Below are 27,671 nucleotides of genomic sequence, written 5' to 3'. Positions count from 1 at the left end.
TGGGATTTATATAGTAAATTGAATTTTCAAAAACTTGACAAGGCCTGGGCTGGGGATGGGCAGATTATATGGCACCAACAATGATGGCCAGGATCCAGCCAAAGTTATTTTGTTACATTGCCTTCAATGGGAAAAAGCTAAGCTATACACCCAGCTGCGATTTATATATCTATGTATCAGGAAGAAAAGAGGAGACAGGACTACAAAAAGTGCTAGAAAATAGTTTATAGAAATGAACTACTGAAGCCCAACAGAGTTTATGGAACAATTTAAGTGCACTACAACTTTGACAGTCTTGAATAAGCCAAGTTACCCCTGAAGGGTGGTTTACCCAAAATGCATTTGATTACATCAGTTGATTTTGATATAGTGTTTCCTAGCACATTCCAAGTTCCTTTCCTCTGATGTTCATTCCCACTATTGTTGCTGGCCTCCCTTTTCTTTACACTTCTGTTTTAAAAAATACAAAAGTTGGAAGTCCCATGATTCTAACAAAAGCCCACAGACTGCAAAGTAAAGCACACTGGTGAACAGAGTAAATCATCTTTCCTTCAAATCATTCCATTTAGAGGATATTGAATCCATATCATATCCATCAACCATGCTGGATTTTGAAAGTATTGCCTTTCTTTGAGTATTGTATCACTCCAAGTATGACCGTAGCTTTTATTACAAAATACTTGAGGGACTTCATGAAGTTCTCCTGTTGAACTTGGCAATGAGAGGGAGATCAAAGTGTACCTTCTCTATTTGTGATATTCTTTGACAAATTTTGAGCTCTACAAAAGTGCTTCAATTAAGATGTTGTCTTCCTCAATTATCTTAATACGGTAGTGTTGTCGATGAAATTCATTTTTAACAGTGAGCAGTCCCGGTTCATTTTGCTGAAATGGTTGCTGTTTCTAAATTGTGCCAGACAAAGGACAGGGGCCTTCTAGACAACAGGAAATGCAGAGGAGTGACGAGAAAAGAATATACCTACCACACCTCCTCAGTGAGGTAGATTATTACATGTATCATTGAATGCCACATCATAGGAGTACCATGTGTGTTCCATTCATACAGTTGGACACAAAACACAGATAACTACATCACATGAAAGTGTTTGCTTAATAAATCTACTGAGGCACTATATCTGGGCAAACACAAGCTAGCATTCTACACAACGACAGACAAAAAGAGAGGCAATGTCGGTCAGGATGTACAACATTATGCATTGACAACATTTCTTCTCATAAACAGCCACTCATCAGCAAAGAATTTTTCATTCACTCCCAGGTTGAGGATTTTTTTTACACATCCAAAAAGTGTCTTGTGGAACATGCTTCTAGAACCAACCATGTTGGAAAGGATCCATTCATTGCATTGCTGAGCATAAAAAGGAGACGTGCATCCTTTACAGGGTACAGAGTCTCTGGCAAGGACTAGCAGGCTGGATTTCCAACAACAGTGACTATGATCAACACATGCTGGCTAATTAAATGGCAAAACTAACCAGCTTGATTACAAGATCTCTTAGTCTCACAAAAATTTATTTGCTGGCAAGCAGGGTTTGCTTAGCATCCCCAGGAAAAAAAAGTGTTCACATTCTTTAGGTCTGACCCGTGGCAAGAGCAAAGAAGGGTCAAGCAAACATCTCTTACTGACCACAGGGAAGGTTTCAAGGCTATAAATCCAGAGATTCAGGCCAGCTGAATCTAACTTAAAATGCACAGGTTAAAAATGAAAGGAAATATGAAGAGAGCTGAATGAAGAGAGATTCAGACTAGCATGTGGCGTTTCCTATGAAGGGCAAGATGGTCAGAGCGTGAAAAGCTACGATCGCAGTCTGGGCACTGGAATGGTTTGACTCCAGTGTGCTTCCGGAAATGCCGTGTCAGTTCATCAGATCGAGCAAACTTCCATGTGCAACCTTCCCAAGTACATTTGTAAGGCTTTTCACCTGAGGCCAAAAAAGAAGAGAAAGATAACTTTTAAAAAACGCATGCAACACTTTTTCATTTTATATAATAAACATACAAGACAAGCAAGCCTCACTTATAACAGTATCCTTACTTAAAAACTATAGGATATTTTTTATATTTACACAAGATGATCACAACTACATGCAAAAATTAATAAAATGTGTTTTTCTATATTCAAAGTATGTCTTAGATTTCCCCCCCTATTTGCTGCCTTCTTAACCTATCTACCACACCTACCTGTTGTTTTTTCATGTTGGGTTGCATCCAACTGCGCCCCTCTGCTCATGGAAAGCTCTTTAGTCCAGCAGATATTTCCATGAACAGATAGTAGTATTTTTTGTTGATTTTCCTATTCCCCGCCTCTGTCTGCTGTAGAAGTGGCATAGTAGTGGGATGGGAAAAAAGGGAAATTTGTAAAAATTGCCCCTTCTGTTTGCAAAAGCCTCCCTTGGAATAAAGAGCCTTCCTTGAACAGAGACGGACACAATTGGATAAGGCCCCTTCTTTAATCCAGAAAGCAGTAGAAATACTGGGACTGGTCTTGTGCAAGAGTAAACTTATGGATAGGAATAACATCCAAGATGCCAGATCTTGTTGAAAGCGATACATATATACGTACATGTGTGTGTATGTATGCATAATTAATTTATTTATAAAGGCTATGGTCCAAAGGCACATAAGGCTAGCTCCCTGCTGAAGCTAAGCAGGGTCAGGTCTGATCAGTGCCTGGATGGGAGACCGCCTGGGAACCATATGTAAGCTGCCTTGGGTTGCAATCATGAAAAGAAAAGCAGGGTAGAAATGTAATCAATAAACAAATAAATAAATAAACATTTGTTCATCACTATTTCATTTTTAAAAAGCATCAAAGTGATTTACAACAAATAAAAAAACCCCACACAGTAACAACCATTTAAAATACAGTAAATCATGATATAGCATTCCTTCACACACACACTCCCATGTGGGAGCCATGTCTCTCATGGTGCAATCCCACAGTGCAGTGATTATCATAACTACTTCAATGGTACTGTCTGTATATGTCTTTCCCACCGAACTGTCACATTCCTAGCTAGTGAGGTGGTAATCCAATATAAAATAGCATGCAACCAGCTCTGCCAACACTTAATCTGGTAGCTGCACTGGATCACACAATGGGGATGCAACTTCCATGCAGGTGTGTATGAATCATGCACACACATTATGTGGAAAGGGGCACATAATTAATTTCTAATCTAGAATCCTTTACCATAGTGGGTGCACCTTTTAGTGTTTCTCAGTTTTTCTAAAGATGCCTTAAAATAGCATCTTTAATGTGCAACTTTTTGAGAAGTATCAAAGCAAATATGTCAAGCTCATTTCTGAAAATAGTAATATTAAATCAGAGTATATGCAAGTAAGAAAAAAGTTAAGAAGCCCTCTACTCCCCCACCCCAGATCTTTCAAGATGACTCTATCCCCTTTAAAAAGAACACCCAGAAACAGGGATTTTTAGATATAACACAGTATATCTGGGGCAAATTTAGTGATGAAGCAGAAGGGTGCGGTAGTACTAATTCCATTGACTCACCATTCAGTATACAAGCAAAATAAGCCAACCACAACTCAGAGAGGCAAAAGAGTGTGCAAAAGAAAATCAACCAACCAAAGCTAAAATCTTACACCAACCAGGGCATAAGCCCCACTGAACCCAGCAAGACTTACTTCTGATCTGAATAAACATGCACAGAATTACACTGTAAATAATTTTAAATATAAGTAAGTATTTCATTTTATATATTTGAAGCCTCAGTCTCAAGAACTAGGAAGTTCAACTCTACTTTTCTTTTCCATCTAACGAAACTAAGGGAGCCGTCAAGGTTCTGAACCGTTGCCTGGTATCAGTGATGGATTGGATGGGAGCGAACAAGCTGAAATTAAATCCTGACAAGACAGAGGTGCTCCTTGTCAGTCAAAGGGCGGATCAGGGAATAGGGATCCAACTTGTGCTGGACGGGGTTACACTCCCCCTGAAATCACAGGTTCGCAGTTTGGGAGTTCTCCTGGACTCGGCCTTGAACCTGGAGGCACAGGTCTCGGCTGTGGCAAGGAGTGCCTTTGCTCAACTAAGATTGGTACGCCAACTGCACCCGTTCCTTGACCTGTCAGACTTGACTACGGTGACACATGCCTTAGTTACATCCCAATTGGACTACTGTAATGCGCTCTAGGTAGGGCTGCCCTTGAAGACTGCTCGGAAACTTAAACTGGTACAAAGAGCTGCAGCCAGGATGTTAACTGGCGCTGGGCTCAGAGAACATACAACCCCGCTGTTGTACCAGCTCCACTGGCTTCCAATCTGTTTCCGAGCACAATTCAAAGTGCTGGTTTTAACCTATAAAGCCCTATACGGCTTAGGTCCAGGCTATCTGTTAGGTCGTGCCTCTATGACCCTGTCTGAGCTTTGAGATCATCTGGTGAGGCCCTGCTCACTATTCCATCTTTCTCACAAGCTTGCTTTGTAAAAACACAGAATAGGGCCTTTTCAGTGGCTGCCCCTAGATTGTGGAATTCCCTCTCTAGCGAGGTTCGACTGGCTGCCTCACTTTCATCCTTTCGTGCCCAGGTGAAGACTATTTTATTCAGATGGGCTTTTAACTAATATTGTCATTTTTTAACTTTTACTGATTTAATCTATTTTTAATTGTTTTAAACTGTATATTACTTGTTTTTAATTGATTATGTTTTTTATTTGTAAGCCGCCCTGAGTTCCTTGGAAATAGGGCGGGGTATAAATATGTTAAATAAATAAATAAATATTTGACACACATTATAGAGTGGCAGGATGGGCTTAATTGGAGGCACTCTTATAGCCAAAGGAAAGACAAGCACCGATCATGTTAGTGGCTATGTACTGCATCAACTTTCCACCACCACAGGGACCACTGATGCTGCCTCGGCATGAAATTACAATAATCTGGGCAAACCACACGATACACTATGAATAGGATACGAGCACCACACTGGTGAAACAGCTTACATTGGAAGCAATAATGTTGCTTAGTTAATAAGTAGATGGGCCCACAGTTAGTTTGCTTTAATATTTTCTTTTATGGCTTCACTGCTTGAACAAAACCATTGTAGCCCAAATGAAATTATATCTATGCCCGAAGTACACGTTGGATTCCTATGGTTTGATTTAAGCTTTAGCAGCTCCAGTAGTGACTTGTGCTGATGCAGCAGCCACCCAGAACATCCCTAAACCTTTAATTACAATGGAAAGTGGCTCACACATACATGTATAGGAATTTGGAATTCCTTTGGGCTATAAAGACTTTGGAATTCCTATGGGCTATAAAGACTACATACTACGAATGGAGCTGGGCCACCCTGTTTCTTCCCCTTCTCTTCCTGAGTACTACAATGGTCCTTGCACGATACTAGTGTGTCATACACTACTATATCTACAGGGGAAGTGCCAACATACAAGAGATCTAGCACTCAGTTAGCATTTAGGTCCCAATGTATTCCTATGCATCAATGAACAACACTGTACAACAACAGAGCTAAAAGTTATCTTGTCACAACCCAATTTACAGTTGCTAAAATAAAAGCATTATTTGGATTTATGTCATACCTGTATGTGTTCTTCTGTGAGCTTTTAGATGTGAGCTTTTAGTGTAAACCTTGTTGCAGCCTTCGTAATCACACCGGTGTATCCTTCGCTTCCTTTGTGTGTCAGGAGATTCCACGGGTAAAGGCCTCTTTCCAGGCTGAACTATAACTGAAGGGTGATTCCTGCATGAAGTTAAGTTACAGGTCAGAAATGACATCTTAGCTAAATCACCCTTAATGTTATACCACATAGCTCCTTTATTCACTACCTCTCTGTCTTCTGGCAGCATGAATAGCAATACAGGCATGTGGAAAAATTCAAGCAAGCATAGCAAATTTCATGGACTTAAGTGGCAATATTTTGGCTCTCTTCCCTGTTGGGGGTTTTATTCATTCTGTGGAATGAACAAAACCAACAACAAAAATGTTCAGAGCATGCTAGGCTTTTTCATTTATTTTGAGATCAGGCTCTTGTTTCCCAGACAAGCATACTTGAAAATGAAAATGGACTGCCTTCAAGTCGACTCTGACTTATGGTGGCCCTAGGAATAGGGTTTTCATGCTAAGCGGTATTCAGAGGGGATTTACCATTGCCTTCCTCTGAGGCTAAGAGGCAGTGACTTGCCCAAGGTCACCCAGTGAGCTTCATGGCTATGTGGGGATTTGAACCCTGGTCTCCCAGGTCATAGTCTAACACCTTAACCACTATACCACACTGGCTCTCACAAGCATACTTAGATTTTCCAAATTCTCAGTTAATGCTTCCAGTGAACTTTTATTGTTTTTGTTTACATATTTTCCTTCTGTTTAGAAAATAAATTTTAAAAAATGAGTTGGCTTGCAGCCTTTTTATATTATTAAATCCATCACTTCTTTTGCCTTACAAAGCCAAGCTCAAGAGACTTTATTGTTCACCTACTCTTTTAGAGACTAATTAAGAATTTCCTGTTTAGGGCTGGCAAAAGGGTGTGGCCTCTTCACCACTGATGTCAATTCCTAAAACTAGGGTTTAGGCTGTATGTGCATGTATCACACTCGTGGAATATCTGAAATTGTCTCTCTGGCTTTCATAAATAAAGATTTCTTGCCTGTATCCTGAAAAATACTATGCAGGCGAGATGCACAATTAGTAAGCACAATACACCTAGAATACAGTCCTAAACACAAGTTTTGCACTGGATTCTATTATTAAAAATAAGACACTGAAAACTGATGAAAATTTGCTTTCAAAAGCAGTTAGAAAAGAACAAAGAATGCATGGTCAGGCTCATTTATATGCAGTAATTTTCAAACTTAACTCACATTTTCAGAAATGTTATAGCTTTATGAGAAATTTACAGTCCTATACATGTCTATTCAGAAGGAAGTTCCAGTGAGTTCAGTGGAGCTTACTCCCAGGCAAGTGTGTATAAGATTGCAGCCTCAAAGTGCCATGCGCAGATTCTTAGAAATTACTTGATGTTTTCAAAGGATGCAACTTAAAGGGATATTTGGAATATATGATATTTTGTTCTATAAGTAAATTTGGAGTCTTGACAGCTGCAAATCTAAAATCTCTCTGATCCTTGGAAACAGGAGATGGCAGAATCACCTATAAATAACAATCACTTTTATCTCTCTTGCAACAGCATGTATTTGGTCCCATATACATGACCAATTACCAATCCTAGGGTTGTAGTCAATTAAATCCTACTCAGAGCAGACCTGTTGAAATTAATGAACCCAAGTTAGTCACGTCTATTAATTTCACTGGGCCTATTCTGAATAGGACTAGCATTGAATACCACCCCTACTTTTTCCTATTAGTTATGTTGTCAGAGGAGTAAACTATATCAATTATAACTTCTCTTAACAGTAGTAAGACTAGAATTGCAGTTATACTACTGGTATCAAAGGCATATACTTACATGCAAATTAAAACTGATGGGTTACTGTTAATTAAAAAAAATATTTATTTGCAAAAAAACCCTACAGGACCACAGTGAAGGTGTACAAGAAGCCTTAGCAATTCGTATATATTTGCTGAGGTCACAACGACATATTGCATAAAATATAAGGTGGTAAGTGCCTATACTAATACTAAATGCTTGTCATTCCATGGGAGTTTGGTCTCGATTACATAGCTGTTTAAGAGTACAAGTATTCTTTTAACACATGGATGTCTTTCTGAAATATGTAACATTAATTTCCACAAAATCATTTCTGTTGTAGTTTGTTTAACCACTATTACGCTCCTACACTGAATGATTATGCTATGATGGTTGCCTATATTAAACTGAATTTCCTGTAAAACAAGACACTAAAAGATTTCCATCTGTGCTGGATGTTTGGGTTTTAATAGGAGAAATGTTTTTGTAGGGACATATAGGAGGGAACAAATTAGAGGTGTGGATCCTATGAGTACATATTATGAACATTAACAGGAGTAACCCTTAAATACAGGCAATAGCAGTTGTCTAGTTCTGTATCTGTAAACGTTTAGGAAAAAGAAAGACAGCTATCCCTTCACCACTTCTAATTAGTTAGCAAGCAGAAAATCCCACTTCTTATTTTCTGCATATCTTCTGCCCTTTATACAAAAAGGGGGATAAAAAACTAGACTTCAGTAAGTTATTGTGCAATTTTTACGAGATGGATTTTTTAAATGGGGCTGTCTGTGTGGAACAAGCACTGGTGTGGAAGAATGTAGATTAACTATCTACATATCAGAGCCTCCAAAGGTAACTGTTGTGTCAGGTGTAGAGAACCTTTGGCCTTCGAGATATTGCCGAACTACAACTCCCATATCCCTGGCTATTGGCCACGCTTGCTGGTGCTGATAGGAGTTGTAGTTCAGCAACATCTGGCCAAAAGTTCCCTACACCTGTGCTATCTCATCAAGCCTAATCAATAAGAAGTGGTTTTTTGGTAACCATCATGATGCAAAACAATTTGACTTTAAAAAATCCTTTCTGACCCCATGATTTTAAAATAACAACCACCACACAATGAATTCTTGAGTATAATCCATACCACCCAACATACTGTCTCTCACTGGAATAGGCACAGATCCCCCATGTGAAGACCTGAGATACTGCATCTGCATATTTTCGGGGTATATTACTGCACTAATGCAACACCACAATTATAATAATGCAAGCCATCTTAAATCCAATAGTGAAAGGTTGAAAGGCACCTCGCATAGGCAAGGGATGTGTGTAGAAGGCCTGAGGCAGGGAAGAAGAAAATTGTTCTGGGCTTAGGGGTGGCTGTGTCCATTAACATGACATCAGTAACATGTCAATAACTTTTAAGGTTCCTAGCCATATTTAAAATTTTTCTGAAGGTGTTTCCCAGGTAAACTTATCCTGTCTGCTTTGGCAACAGGAGCGAGCTGCAGCTTTTTATATGTACTTAACTATGCTGTGATATTATTTTGGATCTATTATTATTATTATTTAATTCATTTATGAATTACTTCCTATGAAGCATCTCAAAGCAATTTCACAATTCAATAAAATGATATACAAGACAATTACACATACAAACACAGTTACATATATAGCAATGTTAAATAATTTCATAAACTGAGTGGATAAAAATCTCTACTTAAACTTGCTAAAAACGTCTTCAACAGGCACCAAAAAGAAAATAAACATGGTGCCTGTCTGATAGGCTATGGGAGGGAGTTCCACCACACTAAAGACCTGGTTCCGACATTGTGCAGAACGTAACTCCTGGTAAGATGGTATCTGCACATTGCCCTCTCCTGCAGAACTCAGTAATCATTTGGGTATATGAGAGATGAGATTATATTTTAGACATCCTGGTACCAAACTGTATACAGCTTTGTATAAGAGTTCAAGCACCTGGATCTTAGCCCAATAGGTAGTAGGCAGCAATTCGTTCACCAGTGATGTAGTAGTATAGTATAGTATACTAGGATAGTATAGTATAGTAGGATATTCAGCCTCAGTCAATCAATCAAGCCCACATTTTGTACCAGCTGCAGACTCCAGGTCAGCCCCACATAAGAGTATACTGCAGTAATCCAATTGGTAATGAGGAAGCAGAATTAATTGTTGTGTTTAAATGAAATATTTCTGGACACCAATTAGCTACTTACTCTTGAAGCATCGCTTGAGGAGGCGACAATGAAGTCATCAATGGAGGGGACATTTGTTCTGGATAGTAGTCATTCCCAGGAGACTCCATGCCTGGTTCTACCTTAATCGATTTCTTTAGTGCTTGCTTCTCGTAAGATTCAATAACAGACACTACAAGAAAAACAAACATAGTAAGTAAATAGTAAAATATAGAGAAAATCTTGATTTTGAACAGTTTTTCATCTACTTCCTTCTATAAAATTTAGACTCTGCAAACAGAATTAGAATGTTCCATTTGTGCAAGTCTATACTACTGAACTATTATGCTATGCTACTGAAATACATGTAAACAGCTCTCGTCTTGGTCACCGGTGGCAACTAAGACACTCCTCCTGGCAACAAGAGAGGAAAGTTTTATAACTCCCCCTCCCCTGCTTTCAGGTAATTGATGTGCCACATATAACTAGCATAGATATTCATGGGAAGATAGACTACTGAATATGCTTTACAAGTTACTAAGTTCTGTATTTGCAATACTGTCACTTATTGTTTTTTTTTTTCTGTCCTTGCTTCGTCCAAGAAGGTCATGGCAACATACCTGTTTCTCCTCCCCTCCCTCTTTATTGTCACAACAACTGTGAGGTAGGTTAGGCAGAGGGTTAAATGACTGGCCTAAGGTCACCAAGGGTGAATCTGCTTTGCCTGGTCTAAGTTAAAAAATCGTATCTACTACATCTCTTTGTAAAAGGATAATGAGCAGCAATTTTGTCATGATAAATTTAGGCTAACTTTAAGTGGAAGAACATTGGGTCCTTTTTTTACTGATCTTTAAATCATACAAAATGGGAAGGGAAAATCCACAAAAGCAGAACTTTTACCTGGCATGCTACTTGGATTTTCCAACTCTTCTGAAAGGACTGTGGACACCATTATAGGCTGCTGAAGGTGAGGGGCATACATAAAAGGAACAGGCTGTACTACAACTGGCTGTATAACTGGAAGTATCCCAGGGCTTCGAAGTCCGTGGCGTGAAAGAGCTGCCATTACCGGAGGAATAGTTAATGGCATGGTGAAAGGCTGCATTCCAGGTGGAGTCAACTTCTTCATTGGTGGGCTGTGTGAAGGCAGATTTAATCCAGGCGAGGCTCTCCTAGTCTGGAATTTCAGAGGAGAAGGAGAACTTCCAGCTGAAGGTGGAGAGCTCCGCTTCACCGTGAGGTCAACAGGCTCCATTTGGACTCCATTACACAACCCTTCTGGAACTTGGTAGAATTTACTGGGCATCATATTTGGGGTTGAATAAATGACACTGTATTTGTTGGGCTTCATTTGGTCCATGTAACTAGAGTTGAATGACTATGTAAAAAAGGGAAAAGGAGGGAAGAAAGAGATGAAATTGAAACCATGGCACAAAACTGGCAAAAATATATGCTTTATTCAGTATGGATTACTTATGGATCATCTTTGCAATGCATTAACTTGAACTGTATTGGACTTAAATATGAACTGAAATCTTACACAGATACTCTTTGAAATGGGAAGCACATACTGTAATTCTGGTCATGCTGCCTCACGCAACAGATGGCCTACAGGCTATCTTTGGTCAATGTTCACTGCTTTTGCCACATTACAGATTTTATTTTATTATAGATCTTCTGTTATATAAGTTGATCAGGTAGAATTAGTACCTTTTGGTGAAAATGGCAAGTCAGACCTGGCTACAGATTCCAATCCTAATGTGAAGAAGACTGGGCACAGTCTCATAAGTCTTTTCTCTAAAAGCTTCGCCACCTTTTCATGGAACAACTGGCCCACAGAAAAGTGGTTGTAGAGCAGTAGTGAAAGGCTATAATGGTCTGGAGGAAATCTAACTTGATATGATAAGGCCCTTTTGCTGTCTATTCTTGTTCTATTTTACTTCCTGCAGTAAGCAAAACTCCTTCAATATCCTCATAAACATACTCCATTGATTAACTTTGACTAAAAGTAAATCTGTTGCATTAAACAACACTATCTCTATGGAAGTAACACTTAATTGAGATCTTTTGACATCTACAGTAAGTTGCTCATGTAAACCAGGGATGGGAACTTGCGGCCCTCCGGATGTTGTTGGACTCCCATCATCCCTGGCCATTAACCATGCTGGCTGGGGCTGATGGATTTGAGGTCCAGCAACCTCTGAGGCCCATATATCGCCCATCCTTGATGTAAACACTTATAAAGTATTTGTTCAGTAATTTTCTAGGACTCAACACACCAGTGCTTTTGCCTCAAATATATTTCATTTGTAATCTTGTGCAATCTAAAGAACTGTAAAGCAAGAGAATTATGATAATTATTAAAGTTCTGAGTGATCAAGGGTACAGATTAGGGAGACACTAATAATTAAAATAGCACCAAGCATCTAGCTCCCAGAGTTGGTCCAAGCCAAACAGCTCAGCATTCCCTGCAATACTGCCAGGGAACCTGGGCACACCTCTTGGATTGCACACCAGTTCTCTGCTGCCCCAAGCAACTGTGTGGGTTGCTTGTGCAGTCAGGCTTGCTCTGGTAATTACTGTAAAGTATGGCTGTGTGCACCAAACAAGATTAAACTGCTGCAATAAGGCTCAAATTAAACTTGTATTACTACCTCACACAATAAAATCTACAGGGCTTTGCATTGCTATAGTGTTAACAAGTAGACAAATGCACTGAGATGGGTCTAATCATACAATCAAGTGTAGTTCAAGAATACTTTTCACCCACACAAAATAGACATGTTCCTGTTTACCCAGGCGTTTGATGACTGAAATAGATTGTTCATAATAACCTTGAAATCAGCAGCTGTGAGGATATTTGATTAATTTGAAACAGTTTCAGATTATTTAACTTTTTTAAAGAATGCATTGTTCAGCTGTTTTGTTGTTTACTACCCTTGTCTTATGGGAGGAATGGCGAGATAGAAATTTAATAAACAAATAAATAAATATTTATGCAATAAAGTGTCTTATGCCCTGGTACTACAAGCTACTGCAAAAGCAATCGTTTACAGTGATATCGCATATGTAGGCAAACTAATTAAGGATGTCATACTAACAGCACAGTCCAATGCTAGACTAGCAGCGATGAAGTAGCATCATATTAGGCAGAAGTTGTTATGTGGCTAAGAACAGAGATAGGGTGTGGCATTTGTGGTAGAAACAGAGACAAACACAGCATCCAAATGGGATTTCAAACACACAAGAGCCAACTGTGTCAATGGAACCCTATGTACTCAATACTGGGTTGTACATTTTTTTACAATGGGAGCACAACTTGGCAGACCACATGGCAAAGATGAATTTGCCCCAGTAGTCAAACACAGGATACAGTATCCTTTAGTTACAGCAGCGCAAGACAATCAGTACATTATTTCATGGACACATAGCTATAGGATTGGAACATCAGATAATTAATTTCAAATGTGAGTGCAAAGCTGGTTCCCATCCTGAATGTTTTAAAAGTACGTTTTAAGAAAAAATAGGATAGGAGCCGATGCTGTTATATATTGCAATGTAATGCATATATTGCTTTAACTTTTAATTTTTATTAACTGTTAAGTCACTTGCAGTGCACATATTTGTGTAGGAAAGCAACTAACAAATTAAATAAATAAATTTGTTTCACCAATTTTCAAGTTTAAAATTATAATGCGTTGAGGAATGTCTTTTAGGGTAGACAGACACTATTGTGCCTGTTCTGGTGCGTCTCCACCTCTGTTTTCTGAAAACAGGGGACACAATGCTATTCAAGCTCTGCCCCTTTTTATCTGAAACCTCGTTAGATCAGCTCAAGTGTTTGTTTTTCCAAAAATTCAGCTTCAGACAGATTTTGCAACTGATTGGTAGATCAACCCATTGCCCCTACAAGCGTGGTCAATGGAAATGCTTTGCTGTAGGCTCAAGCAGACACAGCGACTGGCCCAGCACTTTGCTGTGGGAAGTCCTGAAAGATCTGAAGTCAGCAGTGGGGAAGGAAGGCGTGTCCAGCTGAGGACAGAGTCGCTTCAAAACGTAGCCAGAAAAACCATTCTTGCTGCTTTTGAAGCGACTAGTATGCCCACATCCTTAGAAAGACATTAACAGATTTCTAAGCAAGCACAATTTTTCCCCAAATTAAAATAACCCTTCCCTTCCTTCCATTTTAATCGAGGTAGTTGGTCCTAAGCATGTTTCCTTGAAATCAGAGGAAGTTACCTCCGATTAAACATGGCAATAAAACTGTGTACAACTGTACAGACCTATGCAAGCTTTGGTGCCATTGAAAAGTATAGGGCTGACAGGACAGAAATCCCATTCATTTCCTTAATATGCACCTTGTAGCCCAGTGTTTTCAAGATAGGTCTAGTATGTATAAAGCAATGCACAGGACTACGGCTGAGCTATAATGTAGCATATTTTTTTTAAAAAGGATGCAGGTCAAATGAATCTTGCAAGCTAAATTTTTTAAATCTTGTTTGCATCAGATATTAAGGCAACTATGCAATACTTAAATAAACTCCACTCTTGATTTGGTGGGAAATGCCTAACTGTTAAGGGAGAAAAAACACAAAATTATTAAACATGCTAGGGATTCAACTTGCACTCTGTTTCTCAGCTTGATAGGAAGAATTTTCATTATGTGTAGCTATGCTGGCACAGAATTAATCTAAGTCAGCTGTTTTTGTGCCAGTCTGAAGAGGCTGCTTTATTTTGACAAGGTTTCTTTTCCATATTTCTACTAAACTGCACATTCTCAGCAGAAAATCATGAACATCATAAAAAACAAAAAAAATGGAGTGCAAAAGTAGGAGAAGGGTTATAGGACAGCAGAAGTAAAACTTACAAAGAGAGAAATTCTCACATCTAGTTATTTAACTCTTATCTAAAAAAAACCCATAAATAGTGTGTAACCCGTTATGTGCTATAAATGAACAAAACTATGGACAAACCTAAGTTAACATCCATTTAATGGAATATAACATACACACACAAGGTGAAAGCGACTCTGACTAGTATGAGTTTAAACTTAAATGAATTTAAGTCTTGTGGCAATTTAAAGACTAACATTTATCGCAGCATAAACTTTCATGGAGTAGAGTTACTTTGCTGCAGCTGGCAGATCACACATACACAGAAAAAAGTATTTTTTATAAATAGCGGGACCAAAAAATGACATGAAATGCAAGTAGTAACTGTGAGTTTGTAAACTTTTCATGCATAGATGTATTCAATATAAGAATATAATGACCCATTCACAATAGTAATCAATGTATGAATGCTATCTTTCTAGTTGTGCTGTGTTAACTGAACATTTTTAAATTTAGTACAGTGTAGGTAGAAATAGCATGATAACAGTGATTAACAAAGCAACCCCCCCCAACATGACTTAAAAGCATGCCACTCATCTTGTGTCTTAAACCTCCAATAACAAATACACCCACTTTCAACACAAAGACAGCATCATTCACCTCTCCATAGTTTTCAACATACAATTATAGCAGCCATGATTTGCACAATTATGTAGCCATTCTGCCACTTCCCATAAATTCATTTCAAAAATCATACAAAATTTATAATCCTGAACTCAGAAATGCTTGTTTAACAACTCTAAAGTTTTCATGGCGATACACAAAAAGAGTTCAATGTCTAAAGCAAGAGTAAAATAATCTAGACCCCTGTTGGACTTTTTTGTCAGTGGTCTCGTAATTTGTTGAAATTAATTAATAACCCATGTTCACAGAGTACCTGTAATCCTATTACTGACCTTGCCCCATACTTTGACCTTCATCTTCTGCAGTTTAAAGGTTTTTTAAAAATCATGGCTGATTTTTAATTAATTTAAGAAAATTAACATTGGGGTCTATGATGGTTCAGGCATGCTCAGGAAGAACCAACAGTGTTTTAAAGCCATACTAACAGCTGCTGGGTTTGGCTAATCAGGGGCCCACAACCACAACAAACATTTATTCCACTTGAAACAGTCATGGCTTCCCACAAAGAACCATGGGAAGTGTAGTTTGTGAAGGGTGCTGAGAGTTGTTAGGAGACTCCTATTTCCCTGACAGACCTCCAGTTGCCAGAGTGGTTTAACAGTCAGCTTCTCTTTCCAGAATATTCTGGGAGTTGTAGTCTTGCGAGGGGAATAGGGAGTTACCAAATTCTTCCAAGCTACACAGGAAGTGGATTGGACTGTGAACGACCAACCCAAATTGTGTTTGCATTGTTACAAATTTGTTGGGCAGTCCAACATCTCAGAGAGGAGGTCAGATCTCCTGCTCCCCTGGTGCATTCACTATAGCTGCCCAATTGTCCCCCCTTTTAAAGTTTGATAGAAATATCTGTTGGCGATAGGTATGTTCTTAAATCGTAAGGGTTTTTTTGCCTATTAGTGAATAACATGCTAAATACAAGGTGGGGTTCAATATAATCCATTGGCAAAGTCCATTGATGTAATTCTTCTTTAACCATAACTATCCTAGTAGTACAGGAAACCAGCAGCTGCATTCAAATGATCAAATCCTAACTCAATGAGCCAGACTATGCATGAGCTCCGTGAACCCACTCACAAGCAGCTCCTTTGCTCCTCCCTTCATGTGAGCAGGGAAGCAAGCCAGGAAGCTGCCATTAACCAAGGCTTCCCTTTGCATGCATCTGAACCAGGAACTATGGTTAATGGTTTGTGAATTCTGGCTCATTTATGAGCCATTAACCATATTTTTTTGGATGTAACAGGAAGCTATGGTTTACTGCTGCTTTCTGACTCTCTCTACTCACACAAAGGAGCTGCATAGAGGTTGTGCATATCCCATCTTATTAAACCAGGATTTAATCATTCAAACCACAATAGCAAAACATCTTTAAACTGGATTATTATTAAAAAACAGCCTAAAGATATGCTCAGGGATAGGCAACTATTGATGAAGTTTATCATACTTATCACAGATAAGATGCTTGTTTAAACCACAGCAGCCTTTGCCAACCTTTGTGTCCCCAGATGATGCTGGACTACAGTTCCCATAATTCCTGACCATTGATCATGCTGGCTGGGGCTGATGGGAGTTTTACTGCAGCAACATCTGGAGACCCAAAGGTTGGGAAAGACTAGTGTACTATTTCCAATAAACGCTGACTCCTCGATTTTCATGAGCAAAGAAGTATGTGGCAAACTTCAGACTCAGGTGCTCTATTTTGCAACGAGCTCACAAAAAGAGAGACAGAAAGAATGCCCAACTTAAGCTTGCTTAATAATTATAATAAATGAATAATAAACTAATTGTAATAATGTTTGCAAAGCAGCACAAAAGTTGATTAGTACTGCTTCAGTTTGGAGACACTGGCCATTAGGGGCATTAAGTGCTCAATTTGTAGCAGTGCAGCTTTTCAATTAGTTTTTTTTAATAAGTGCATAAGGGAATCGAGCTAAAAGGAGAAGCATTTCAAGGGAAAGATTACTCAGATTCGTTACTTCCTGCAGTCTGACACAGCAAACATTCTTCAGGAGTCTCTCTTTTGGAGTCCTAATTCTATGTGCAAGCATTATGGTGATACAGAAATATTAATAAGTGTGTCCTTGATGGAGGCTGTCTAATATATGCCATCAAATTTTTAGACATCAGTCACGTGCCTGGGATTTTTCCAGGTCTATCCTGAACAAGATTGCTTTTCAAATATGTTTAAGTTGGAAAGCAATATAATCAAAATAAATTGGGAGTTGCTATATTTCTCCACTTACCACACCTAGGATAAAGCCTAACTAAACAGGTCACAGTAATGTGATCTCCAACCAGAAATGAATGCTCCCATAAAGAGGCAACTGGGCTGTTAATCTGACATAACTTGCTATATAGTATACTGCCGGGGATAATTAATAATCGTCACTAAAAACTAGTATTAAATCTCCTTTCACAAGGACGATTCATGCAGGCCCTCTATAACCATCAGTAAACCCTGTTCTCCTGTGAGATATCAGTGTATTACTTTTACTTAAAGCACATGCATCCTGAGTGTCCATCAAATGAGGGCCTCCAAGGCATACAATGATATAGCAAAAGCATCTGACTGTTACAATTTGTGTAGCAAATTGCTTTTCTGGTGGCATGAAAAATTGTTTACTCCAATAAAAAGTACCACAATGACTGTTTTACATTGCACATAGTCAACAAGGTGGAGCTCAGGCAACACTGTAATTAGATCTACTTTATAGTTATCATTCATGTGTGTTGTAACACAGTCCAACTGCCTAGTCCAACGGAGACAAAATGCCCTGGGTGTGTCCTCCTATTATGTGAGTGAGGTAAATCTTTTAAAACCACACCCCTATGGTGTTGCTAAAATTCAACTTGTTTTTTTTCCCCAATCCAAACCTTATTATTATACACTGATGGCACTCTGTTCTCCCTCCACCACCCCCCGCACATTTTTGTACATACAACACATGCAGTACAGAAACACCAACTATTTTCAAGAGGAGAAAATTTGACAAATTCTCAAATACTGCAGCAAACACAATGCACTTGATTAGAATCCTAAGACTGGAAGAGGAAATGAATGTAGCTTTATCTACCCCACCTCCCAAAGGCAGAATGTTTAACTACAGTATTTTCCCCACACTGCACACTTTGCATTAACCACTCTTTCTCCCCACTACTACCAACAGTTTAGGAGACTGCAGGAACAACAATGGCCCGGTTTGCACAACACACTAAGCCAAACCTTAGCTTAGTGAGACCACGTGAATGTGTGGGATCCTTGGCTCACAAACACTTTGCTCCTGCCCTGTCCTTTGTGCTGCCATTCTGTGACAAGCCAAGATTTGGTTTAATGAGTTATCCAAAACAGGTTAAGCTCACTAACCACAAGCTGTTAAGAAATTTGTAGAAATTTTAATATACAGTACAGTTTCAATGCAAAATGTTATTACACTGATTTTATCATGTCAGCATACTTCAGCCAAAAGGTAGGATAAAAATGAACTAATAAAAGAGTCACTCATCATATGAGAAATTGGCCATGAACCTCAGATCTATCTATGCTACTCCTCTCTTATTTATACCTGAAGTTTCTGTCCACAGTCATCATTTTTTTACACACACACACAGAGCGAGAGAGAGAGCGCATACACACACACACACACACACACACACACACACAGAGAGAGAGAGAGAGAGAGAGAGAGAGAGAGAGAGAGGGAGAGAGAGAGAGAGAAGCCAAATCATCACTGGCCACAATCCAAGATTGATTTAGAGATACACCCTGGCACTGATGCTATCAGCAACAGGTGTAGTGTTACAAACAAAGTATTTGAGGCCTCCAACATTCCTCATGAATATTGCTGCCCTCCACAAACCGCTAGATGTGATGCAAACCAAGCTCATCCCCCCTTTTTGTGGCTGGCTCTTTGGCCAGCATTCATTAAATGCAGTCAACATTACATGTGCTCTGAACTGTCCTAAATATCACTGAAATTTCATACTACCAATGTGGCAGCAAATCTTGCCAAAGCAATAAATGGCAGAAGAATTTAAGGGTGCTACAAATGTGCGGAATTAGTAGACAAGACAAGGAGCTAAAAAGCACTTGCCAGGCACACATGACATTGTGGTAACATTAACCTCAGAAACTCTATGTACTTTATGCCAGAGGTAGGCTTTAATTATCTGGCTGCCTATGGATTGTTGCTTATTTCTAGCAAATTACTTCCAGCCTCTCTGTAGAAGTAAGCCGACAACTACTTTGACGAAAACACAGCTGTTATCTTTTGGAACAGCAACCAAGAAGTAATTTGGTCTATAATAAACCACCTTAATTACTTAAGAGGATATTTGCATTGATTACCCAGAGGGGAGTTCTTAGTTTTCTTGATCAAAATAATGTGAAATAAAGAAGAAGCTTTAAAACTGATTTCTAAAACCAATTCAGTTATTAAAACATATCCAGGAAAAGAAACATTTATTGGAAATTTTGTTTTTCAAAAAACAAACATAAAACCTGAACATTTATTTGGATACTTTCTAATAAATATCGCAAATATCCATGACAACTTTGCTTCAAAGTGACCCTTACATCTTGTATAACCACTGCTGGAAAGAATATCAACAGCCAAACGCACATAGATGATCTAATTGTATAAGCTTCTCATTACCAGCAAGCCTTCAAATACAATCCTCTATTCAAATTTTCCCCTTTGCAACTATTTTCCAAGAATGCAGAGGCAAACAAAGCAAACAGGCTTATGGCACCAGACTCACCCTAGAACATCTTAGAGTAAGCTTGTTTCCTTAAATCATGCCAATGTGCTCCTTCTTTCCTACGCTCTCTCTGTAGGTCTGGCAGAAATTCTCAAAAATCAACATGAAAAGAAAACATGGGCATTACAAATAAGTCTAACAGCCCCAAATACAGAAAGAGAAAAACTTCAAATATAGCAGCTCAGAAGTGCCAGGTCACACGGTTGCCACTTTTTACTGTCCTCTTCACTGTTATCTCCATGTAGGATAACTAAACCTGCTGAATTCCTGCCTGTTAAATACATAAAGCCTCCATGCAGGAAAAAGGTGGCTATCCTAACTTTGCAGGTGGACAAGGGGTGTTTGTGCAAGTGTCTTTTATTCTATTCTACAAATCATCTCTCTGGTGATCTGCACTCTGTAGCCTTTCCAAGTGCCCTCAGGTGGACTTTTCTATAAGCACAGGAAGTTAGGGAGGCTGTTTACTATGTATCTGACAAGCTGTTCAAAAACAAAAGTGAAGGATGTTTTTTATCTTTTAAAGAAATCAGTGCAGAAGGTTTTTTAAAAAAAAAATGGTAGAAGGAAGGATTTTCTTAAGCACACTGATCTCAGGCCCTTGTAACCAGCTTCCCGAGCTCCCCATACTTCAGTTAAAGCTTAGGGGAAGATGTCTTGAAGTAACTCTTCCCATAGGTATTTTTTAGATCAGGAAGTGCCGGAGAAGCTGCAGAGTGCTAGATAAATGTTTAATGGAAAGAAACACACACACGACCCGACTACCTCGTAAGAATTAAGCAAGCTCAACCAACATTCTGAAGAAATTTGAAAGTTGAATGAAAATGAAAGAGAAAAATAGAAGCCTCACTCACAGGTAAAGAAATATTTTGAGAAATTGGAGGGCAAGTATTAACATTACTAGAAAATGATCCATGCGAATAAGACTTTTAAATACTGACCACTGGAACTGGTTCCATTGCTTCTTGTTTGATAGGGATAGGGTCAAACATTAGCATCTTCCTAGTCAGCACTACTGATGTTGTCGTCCAGGTCTCTAAAACACAAGAGAAAAAAGCAAGAGGCTTTTTTTAAAGTAACAAAATAAAAATGAAGAATGAAAAAGCATAATACACATCTCAGCTCTAATTGAGCATATTTCAAAATGCTACACATATAACCACTACAGTAGGGCCCCGCTTTACAGCGTTCCGCTAATACAGCGGTTGTGAATTGTAGAAAGGCCCCGCTTTACAGCGCTTGTTCCGCTTTTACGGCGGGTTTTTTGCCGCCGGGCGCCATTTTGGTCAATGTAAGTCAATGGGATCCGCTTTACAGCGGGGGTCCGGAACGTAACCCGCTGTATGAGCGGGGCCGTACTGTATGTATGAGTTACTTGCGTATATACAGGACATGCTAGAGCATATATCGGAGCTAGGCTGCTATTTTAGCACCAGTGCTGGGTTGACTCATATTCTTTCTTTCTTTAAATGAACTATGCATTGTACAGGTCCCAACTGCGCAGAGCCTCTACACATGAGAAACAGCTCATGTGTTGACTTTTCTATGCAACCAACCATGTAAAATGTGAGATTATTTAAAAAGATGACCCAGCATTGGGAGCGAGGCTAAAGGCATGGCTCCATTCTCATTCTCATCTGTATTTGTATATGGCCTACATGCACATAATCTTTAGAACGACCCTGTATGTTTTGATGGTATTATCTCTACATAACAGCTGAGGGTGGGTGCCCCAAGCTAATAACAGCATGTCTAAGACCCCCCCCCCCGTGTTTGTTAGATATTAACTGGGAACTTCGCAGCTCAGATATTACTTGAAGCTTCACCTGCTCTCATGAGTACATCACAACACTATATTCACTTAAACATAACATAAGAACATAAGAAGAGCCTGCTGGATCAGGCCAGTGGCCCATCTAGTCCAGCATCCTGTTCTCACAGTGGCCAACCAGGTGCCTGAGGGAAGCCCACAAGCAGGACCCGAGTGCAAGAACACTCTCCCCTCCTGAGGCTTCCAGCAACTGGTTTTCAGAAGCATGCTGCCTCTGACTAGGGTGGCAGAGCACAGCCATCACAGCTAGTAGCCATTGATAGCCCTGTCCTCCATGAATTTGTCTAATCTTCTTTTAAAGCCATCCAAGCTGGTGGCCATTACTGCATCTTGTGGGAGCAAATTCCATAGTTTAACTATGCGCTGAGTAAAGAAGTACTTCCTTTTGTCTGTCCTGAATCTTCCAACATTCAGCTTCTTTGAATGTCCACGAGTTCTAGTACTATGAGAGAGGGAGAAGAACTTTTCTCTATCCACTTTCTCAATGCCATGCATAATTTTATACACTTCTATCATGTCTCCTCTGACCCGCCTTTTCTCTAAACTAAAAAGCCCCAAATGCTGCAACCTTTCCTCGTAAGGGAGTCGCTCCATCCCCTTGATCATTCTGGTTGCCCTCTTCTGAACCTTTTCCAACTCTAGAATATCCTTTTTGAGATGATCCTGTAAGTATAAGTATAATGCTCACTTTGTGGTTGCAAACACTTTAGGATAACACCACTTATAAAGTTGTGTGATCTTTACTCACAGTTTCTGAAAATCTCTTTACACATTAATCACATAGGTGCCCCACTCACACGTGCAGTGCCCACAATGAGGTCTTACAGCAACAAATCCTGGTTATAGGGAAAATCCTGTACAGTTGGTTTATATACTGTATTATTGGCTGGAAACCTTTATGCTAGCCAGTAATGTCTGAAATTGATTTGCAATATAATATAATCTATCTATAGATTAGATAGACCTCCTATTGGAAATGGAAAGTCTTGAATTCTAGGTTCTACTAAGCTCTAAGCTCTGAATTGGGCCTCAATTTCCAAAGATAAAATGGGAATTAACAGTGCTTTGTGAGGATAAATGAAATTAGTACTACCATGTGCTATGAAAGCAGCAACTGAAATAGCTCAAAGGAGTTAAGGGTGAGGTCATCAGACTGCATGGCACAAGAGATATGCCGTAAGATGTAAACAATCCCCTTGACTCTTATGTTAAGACAGTTTCATTCAATTCCTGTGGGAAAATCTCACTACTCCAGAAGTCTAATGAATAAACTTACGATTAGCGTACAAGGTAAGAAATGAAGGATGTTGTTGCTCTCCTCCCCCACCTCCAACGTTAACACTTCTTTAACTGTTGGCCCTTAAATAGCAAGTCCTAAATAAAAGGTCATATTGCTTATACTCTGAGTAACAAATCTTACAAATTCTGTATCATTTCCTAAAATAGTCTAGTAAAGAGTAAGAGTTGCCATCTTTACCCTCTCAACATCTTATGAAGATAGCTAGAAGTAGACAGGCATTATCCTAGCACTGTACTATGAGGATGAAAAGTGTGTGCATGTCACATGTTTCCATGTAATATAGAGGACTCATCTATGCAAATACAAAATGTCATTACTCATTGCTGGCACACAAATGGCTTTTTTTTGTCCTTGTGCATTCACTAGGGATAGGAGAGAACTCAGTGTTTAATTTCTATTTTCACAGGCAGTAACAATAGCAGCTTGCTCTCCGGCATTGGCTCAACAAGGAGAAATTGATACGGGTAGTTAGCGAGGGCCCCACCACAATGATGCTTGCAACTTTTCCTTTTTACAATGAAAATCAATTATTATTATGTCAGTATTGTATTGTTTACTATTAACTATTAATAATGGAGTTTAAAGTGACTATGCTTGAGGCATCTGCGGGGGGTTGCCCCCCCATAGGGAGATAAATTCAATTCAGTTTACATTTAAAGGTGAATCTACCTAATTCTCACTTTCTGAAACACACAACTGAACTACAGCCTCCCTCCAAAAGTCACACCTTTCCAAATTTTGCCATGCAGTTCCTCAGCCATGTAATATGTACAACAATACATATATGAGAGCTAAATGGGCATAAAATGCATACATTAGTGAAAATAACTTGCCAAAATGCATTATATTAAGGAAATTGCTTCACAAAAATGTATATGAGGCAAAACAACATACAAAAATGTGTATATTAGGAGAAATATGCACTAAAAGTACTTTTAAAGAATTCAAACTGATGTGGAAATGTGGAAAATTGAACTAGAAAAATGAGAAACTGACATTGCCAGATTCACCGATCCCTACCCCTCATGCACCCAAATGAACCACAATCCCTGGTGGAAGTAGGTCTCTAGCCCTTGTAGAACCCACCGTAACATGCAAAATGTGCAGGCACTAGGGATGGACAAGAAATTTGATTCAGTTCACATTTAAAGCCAAATTTAGCAAATTCACACTTTCTGAAAAAATATGAGAACCAAAACATAGTTATCATACAAAATTCGCACTTATCAGAATTTTGTGATGCAGTTCTCCAAGCAATGTTTATAAAAATGCATATATTAGGGGGAAAGTGTCCACAAAATGAGTATTTTGGTGAAAATATACAAAAATGCATTACATTAGGATACATTGCTTGTATATTAGACAAAATGCATACAAAAATGCATTTATTAGGACAAATTCACACTACTATGCTGAAGAATTTTCATGAGTATTTTTTAAAGTTCTCACATTGCTGCAGAAATGTGGAGAACCAAATTTAAGATCAGAAAAATGAAAATCATTCCATCCCTAGCAGGCACCATTCTCTTTGCTTTGTGAGAAAATCAGCCTGTTCCTGCCTTTCAGCAATTTTAGGCCATGAATGAACTATAACAATGACTGACATTTAGGAAAGCAGATCTAGCAATCAGACTAAGATAAAGTTGGAGTAACACACCCACTGTTTAGAGAAAGAGCTTGTTGGTTCATTTTTAAGCTTGTTTTAGGCTTCCTGGTAGAAAAGTGACTGCTGCCCCATAGGGGGAAAAATCAGATAGCCAGGATTTTAGGGTAACTAGAATTGGGCAGCAGTGTGTCAACCTAAAAAGGAATACAGTATAGTAGCAAAGATAGAGGTTCATGATCTTAACTCAGGTCCTATTTCATACAACAAATGATTTCCCCCCCTTGAGTTTGTAACCATTTTTAAAATTACCCTGCCAAGGCAAATAAAGTATATCATTATTATATCCATATTGCAGGGGGCAAGGCTACAGCTGAGACTGTGAGTTATGCCAGCCCTGCAAAATAACCCAGTGTTATACCCATTTTGCTGGGGGGAGAGAGGAGTTTGAGTAGCATATAACAACCAGGAAATATAGTCCAGTGCTGATGTCAGGGAGTGTTGGAGGGTTCTTTTAGGGAAATACAGTGGGAGTCCATGAAGTTGTTTGTAGAAGAAGTGCTATTAATTAAGGGCTACAGAGGGTACAGGGAGCCAGGAAATTAATGGAAGGTTTCTGTAGTGGGTGTAAAGATGTTATCTGGATGCCAGGTCTACCTGTAGACTAATGGCTAGTCTACCCATTGAGAAAAATGGAAGTAGTAGGTAAACCTGGAATACAAGTTTCTCAGAGGCTAGGTCTACCCAGGCCTTGTTACCATTCAATCACCAGTTTTACCAGAAAAATTAGACCTGTTCCCTAATGCTAAGTTTATTTATTTATTATTTGGAGTATTTCTCCTCATCCTTTCCCCCCATCCCTAAAAAAAATATGCAGATGCATGTATCTAGAGGAAGGAGATGTCTTGGGTGTATAAAATGAAACACCTTTCAATATAACATTAACAGCAATAAGAGAAGCGAGTAGAGAGGACCCAGTCTCTGCAGGAAGCCTATATTTTTACTGCTGTCACCACTGCCAAGATACATCTGGCCAAGGACATATAATAACAGGAAGAAATGAAGGGCTCATCATACATGATTGCTTCCTTAATATGAAGGCTGTGTGAAAAGGCAAGGTATGAACCTCACAGGCTCAGTTCCAGGAATAGATCAGGCCTATGAACACAGATTATCCTCTTGGTCCAAAGTGTTCCTTAAGAGGCTTGGAGAATTCCAGTGGGAGAATATCCTTTTGATTATGCAAATACTTATTATCAATATTCCCTTACATCCAAGATAAGTAGCCCCTGCAGTCATGGAAACATTATCCTGTGATATTTAGCCACACAAATGCTCCTGGAAAGGCAAGAGTATCAATGAGTATTTGTAGATGTTTAGCCAGAGGTGAGCAACATGTGATCTATAGCTTCCATTCAGTCAAGGAAGCATAGTTTTGTGACCCATAGCCTCTTACTAGCATCTAAAGTATCCCAACTTTTTAAAAAATTAAGTACCTTTCTAGATTTCAGTCTTGCAGGGCTGTCTGAAGACAGGGGTCAATAAGTACTAAAGGCATAGAAGATACTACTTTAAAAGATGATAAAATATTATCTTTAAACCCTCACCCTGAATTATGAAAGGCTTGTTACATTCAAAGAGCTCTTTCAGAATAAGTAGCACAGACTAGGTACAACATATGCACCTCCAGTACGAATCCTTTGTTCAGGAAAATTACCTGCAACCCCATCTGCCGCTTTCTGCATATTCCCTGCAGCACTATGGTTCATGGTGTTTTTTTGCTGAGGCCTCAAGTACTAAACAATATGCCCACACCTTACTTAATCCTGTCCTGGACACTGTGCAACTTCTTAAGAGTGATATGGTCCATTTGTATCCATAGGTGGTGCTAGAAATATGTAACAAGGAACAAGCCATCGCATGTTATGTTAAATTTCACTGTAAGTAAGCATAGAATTCAACAGCTAACAAAAATTATTTTTAAAATCCTTTCTGTATTCCACCCAAAGAATCAAGGGGAATTTTTTCAAAATGAATATTTTCAAGGTAAATAGACAAGTTCCAAAGAAGATTCTAACCACAACACTAATGATGAATCACATTAGTCCTCTGGAAATTACTACATAATACAACACTGTGAGAACAGTAAGTCAAACCCTTGACAATTTGTTTTATTTATTTATTAAATTTATATCCTGCCCTTCCTCCCAGAAGAACCACCAACATCTCAGGAAGATGGAAGAGTCAAAACAACAGAAAATACCTCAGGATTAAAGAGAAGAACATGAATGAATTTGAATTCCAACAGCTAGTAGAACATCCTGGTGTACATGGGGGAAGATTTTTCTTAAAAAGAGAACATGAGTCACCTTTCATTTTTATTTAAAATGGAAAAGAGAAATCTCTCAGGACATACAGTTGTGATATCCAAGATAGATTTTAGGATGCCCGGGGGGGGGGGGGACACACATGAAGGCAAAAGTTTAATTATCACTTTATGCTTTGCCTAATCAAGCTATTTAAAGTTTCAAGTATGGAGCACGTGATATTTTATGAAAAATTACATGCAAGTTAGATTAATTAAATCCAACTCCATATCCAGCATTCTAGTTCATGATGTATTTTTGCTACATTCCCACTTGACCTAGCCAATCCTATCCTAGACAATATGCAGCCATTAGGAACAACACATTCAAAGAGTCAAGCCACAATGACTTATTTAGTCTGATATTTGATATCCTAACCAGCAGCAGTTACCCAGTTTCCCAGTCCTGAAACACCAGATGCTTTGGCTCACAACGCCAGGTGTTGAACCTAGGACCTTATATATGTAAAGCATGTGCCATACCACTAAGCCTCCCTTCCTAGCTAAGAAAAATATGCTTCTTCAATGGATATCTGCTCACCCACAATTATATCTATCTAAACATCAACCCTACTAATGACATGTTTTGGCTAGGTAGATGAGATTCTTTAATGAACATACTTGTACAGATTGTTTCAGCCCCTAAGAGAGGCTTGAACTTTTGCACTTCCGCTCTCTGTTCA

General features: G+C 38.9%; 1 protein-coding gene across 3 annotated transcripts in view; it reads right to left on the bottom strand.

The window, feature by feature from the left end:
• Nucleotides 1–210: 210 nt before the first annotated feature.
• KLF3 (KLF transcription factor 3) overlaps nucleotides 211–27,671 on the bottom strand; it is a 44,034-nt gene continuing 16,573 nt past the window's right edge. For 2 of the 3 annotated variants that reach the window (XM_061583432.1, XM_061583433.1), the window contains 5 exons: nucleotides 20,831–20,925; nucleotides 10,522–10,999; nucleotides 9,664–9,814; nucleotides 5,581–5,741; nucleotides 211–1,942 (listed from right to left, as the gene is read on the bottom strand). In XM_061583432.1, the coding sequence (XP_061439416.1) occupies nucleotides 1,761–1,942; nucleotides 5,581–5,741; nucleotides 9,664–9,814; nucleotides 10,522–10,999; nucleotides 20,831–20,887 (1,029 nt within the window). In that variant the 5' untranslated portion in view covers nucleotides 20,888–20,925 and the 3' untranslated portion in view covers nucleotides 211–1,760. Of the gene's footprint in view, nucleotides 1,943–5,580; nucleotides 5,742–9,663; nucleotides 9,815–10,521; nucleotides 11,000–19,892; nucleotides 19,983–20,830; nucleotides 20,926–27,671 lie in introns of all 3 variants that reach the window. The other variant, XM_061583434.1, reaches the window with a different exon arrangement.

Source organism: Rhineura floridana, chromosome 9 (genome assembly GCF_030035675.1).
Source record: "Rhineura floridana isolate rRhiFlo1 chromosome 9, rRhiFlo1.hap2, whole genome shotgun sequence".
In the NCBI taxonomy this organism is placed as follows: Eukaryota; Metazoa; Chordata; class Lepidosauria; order Squamata; family Rhineuridae; genus Rhineura; species Rhineura floridana.
The sequence above is the reverse complement of the archived record's forward strand: the minus strand, read 5'-3'. Positions and strand labels throughout refer to the sequence as shown.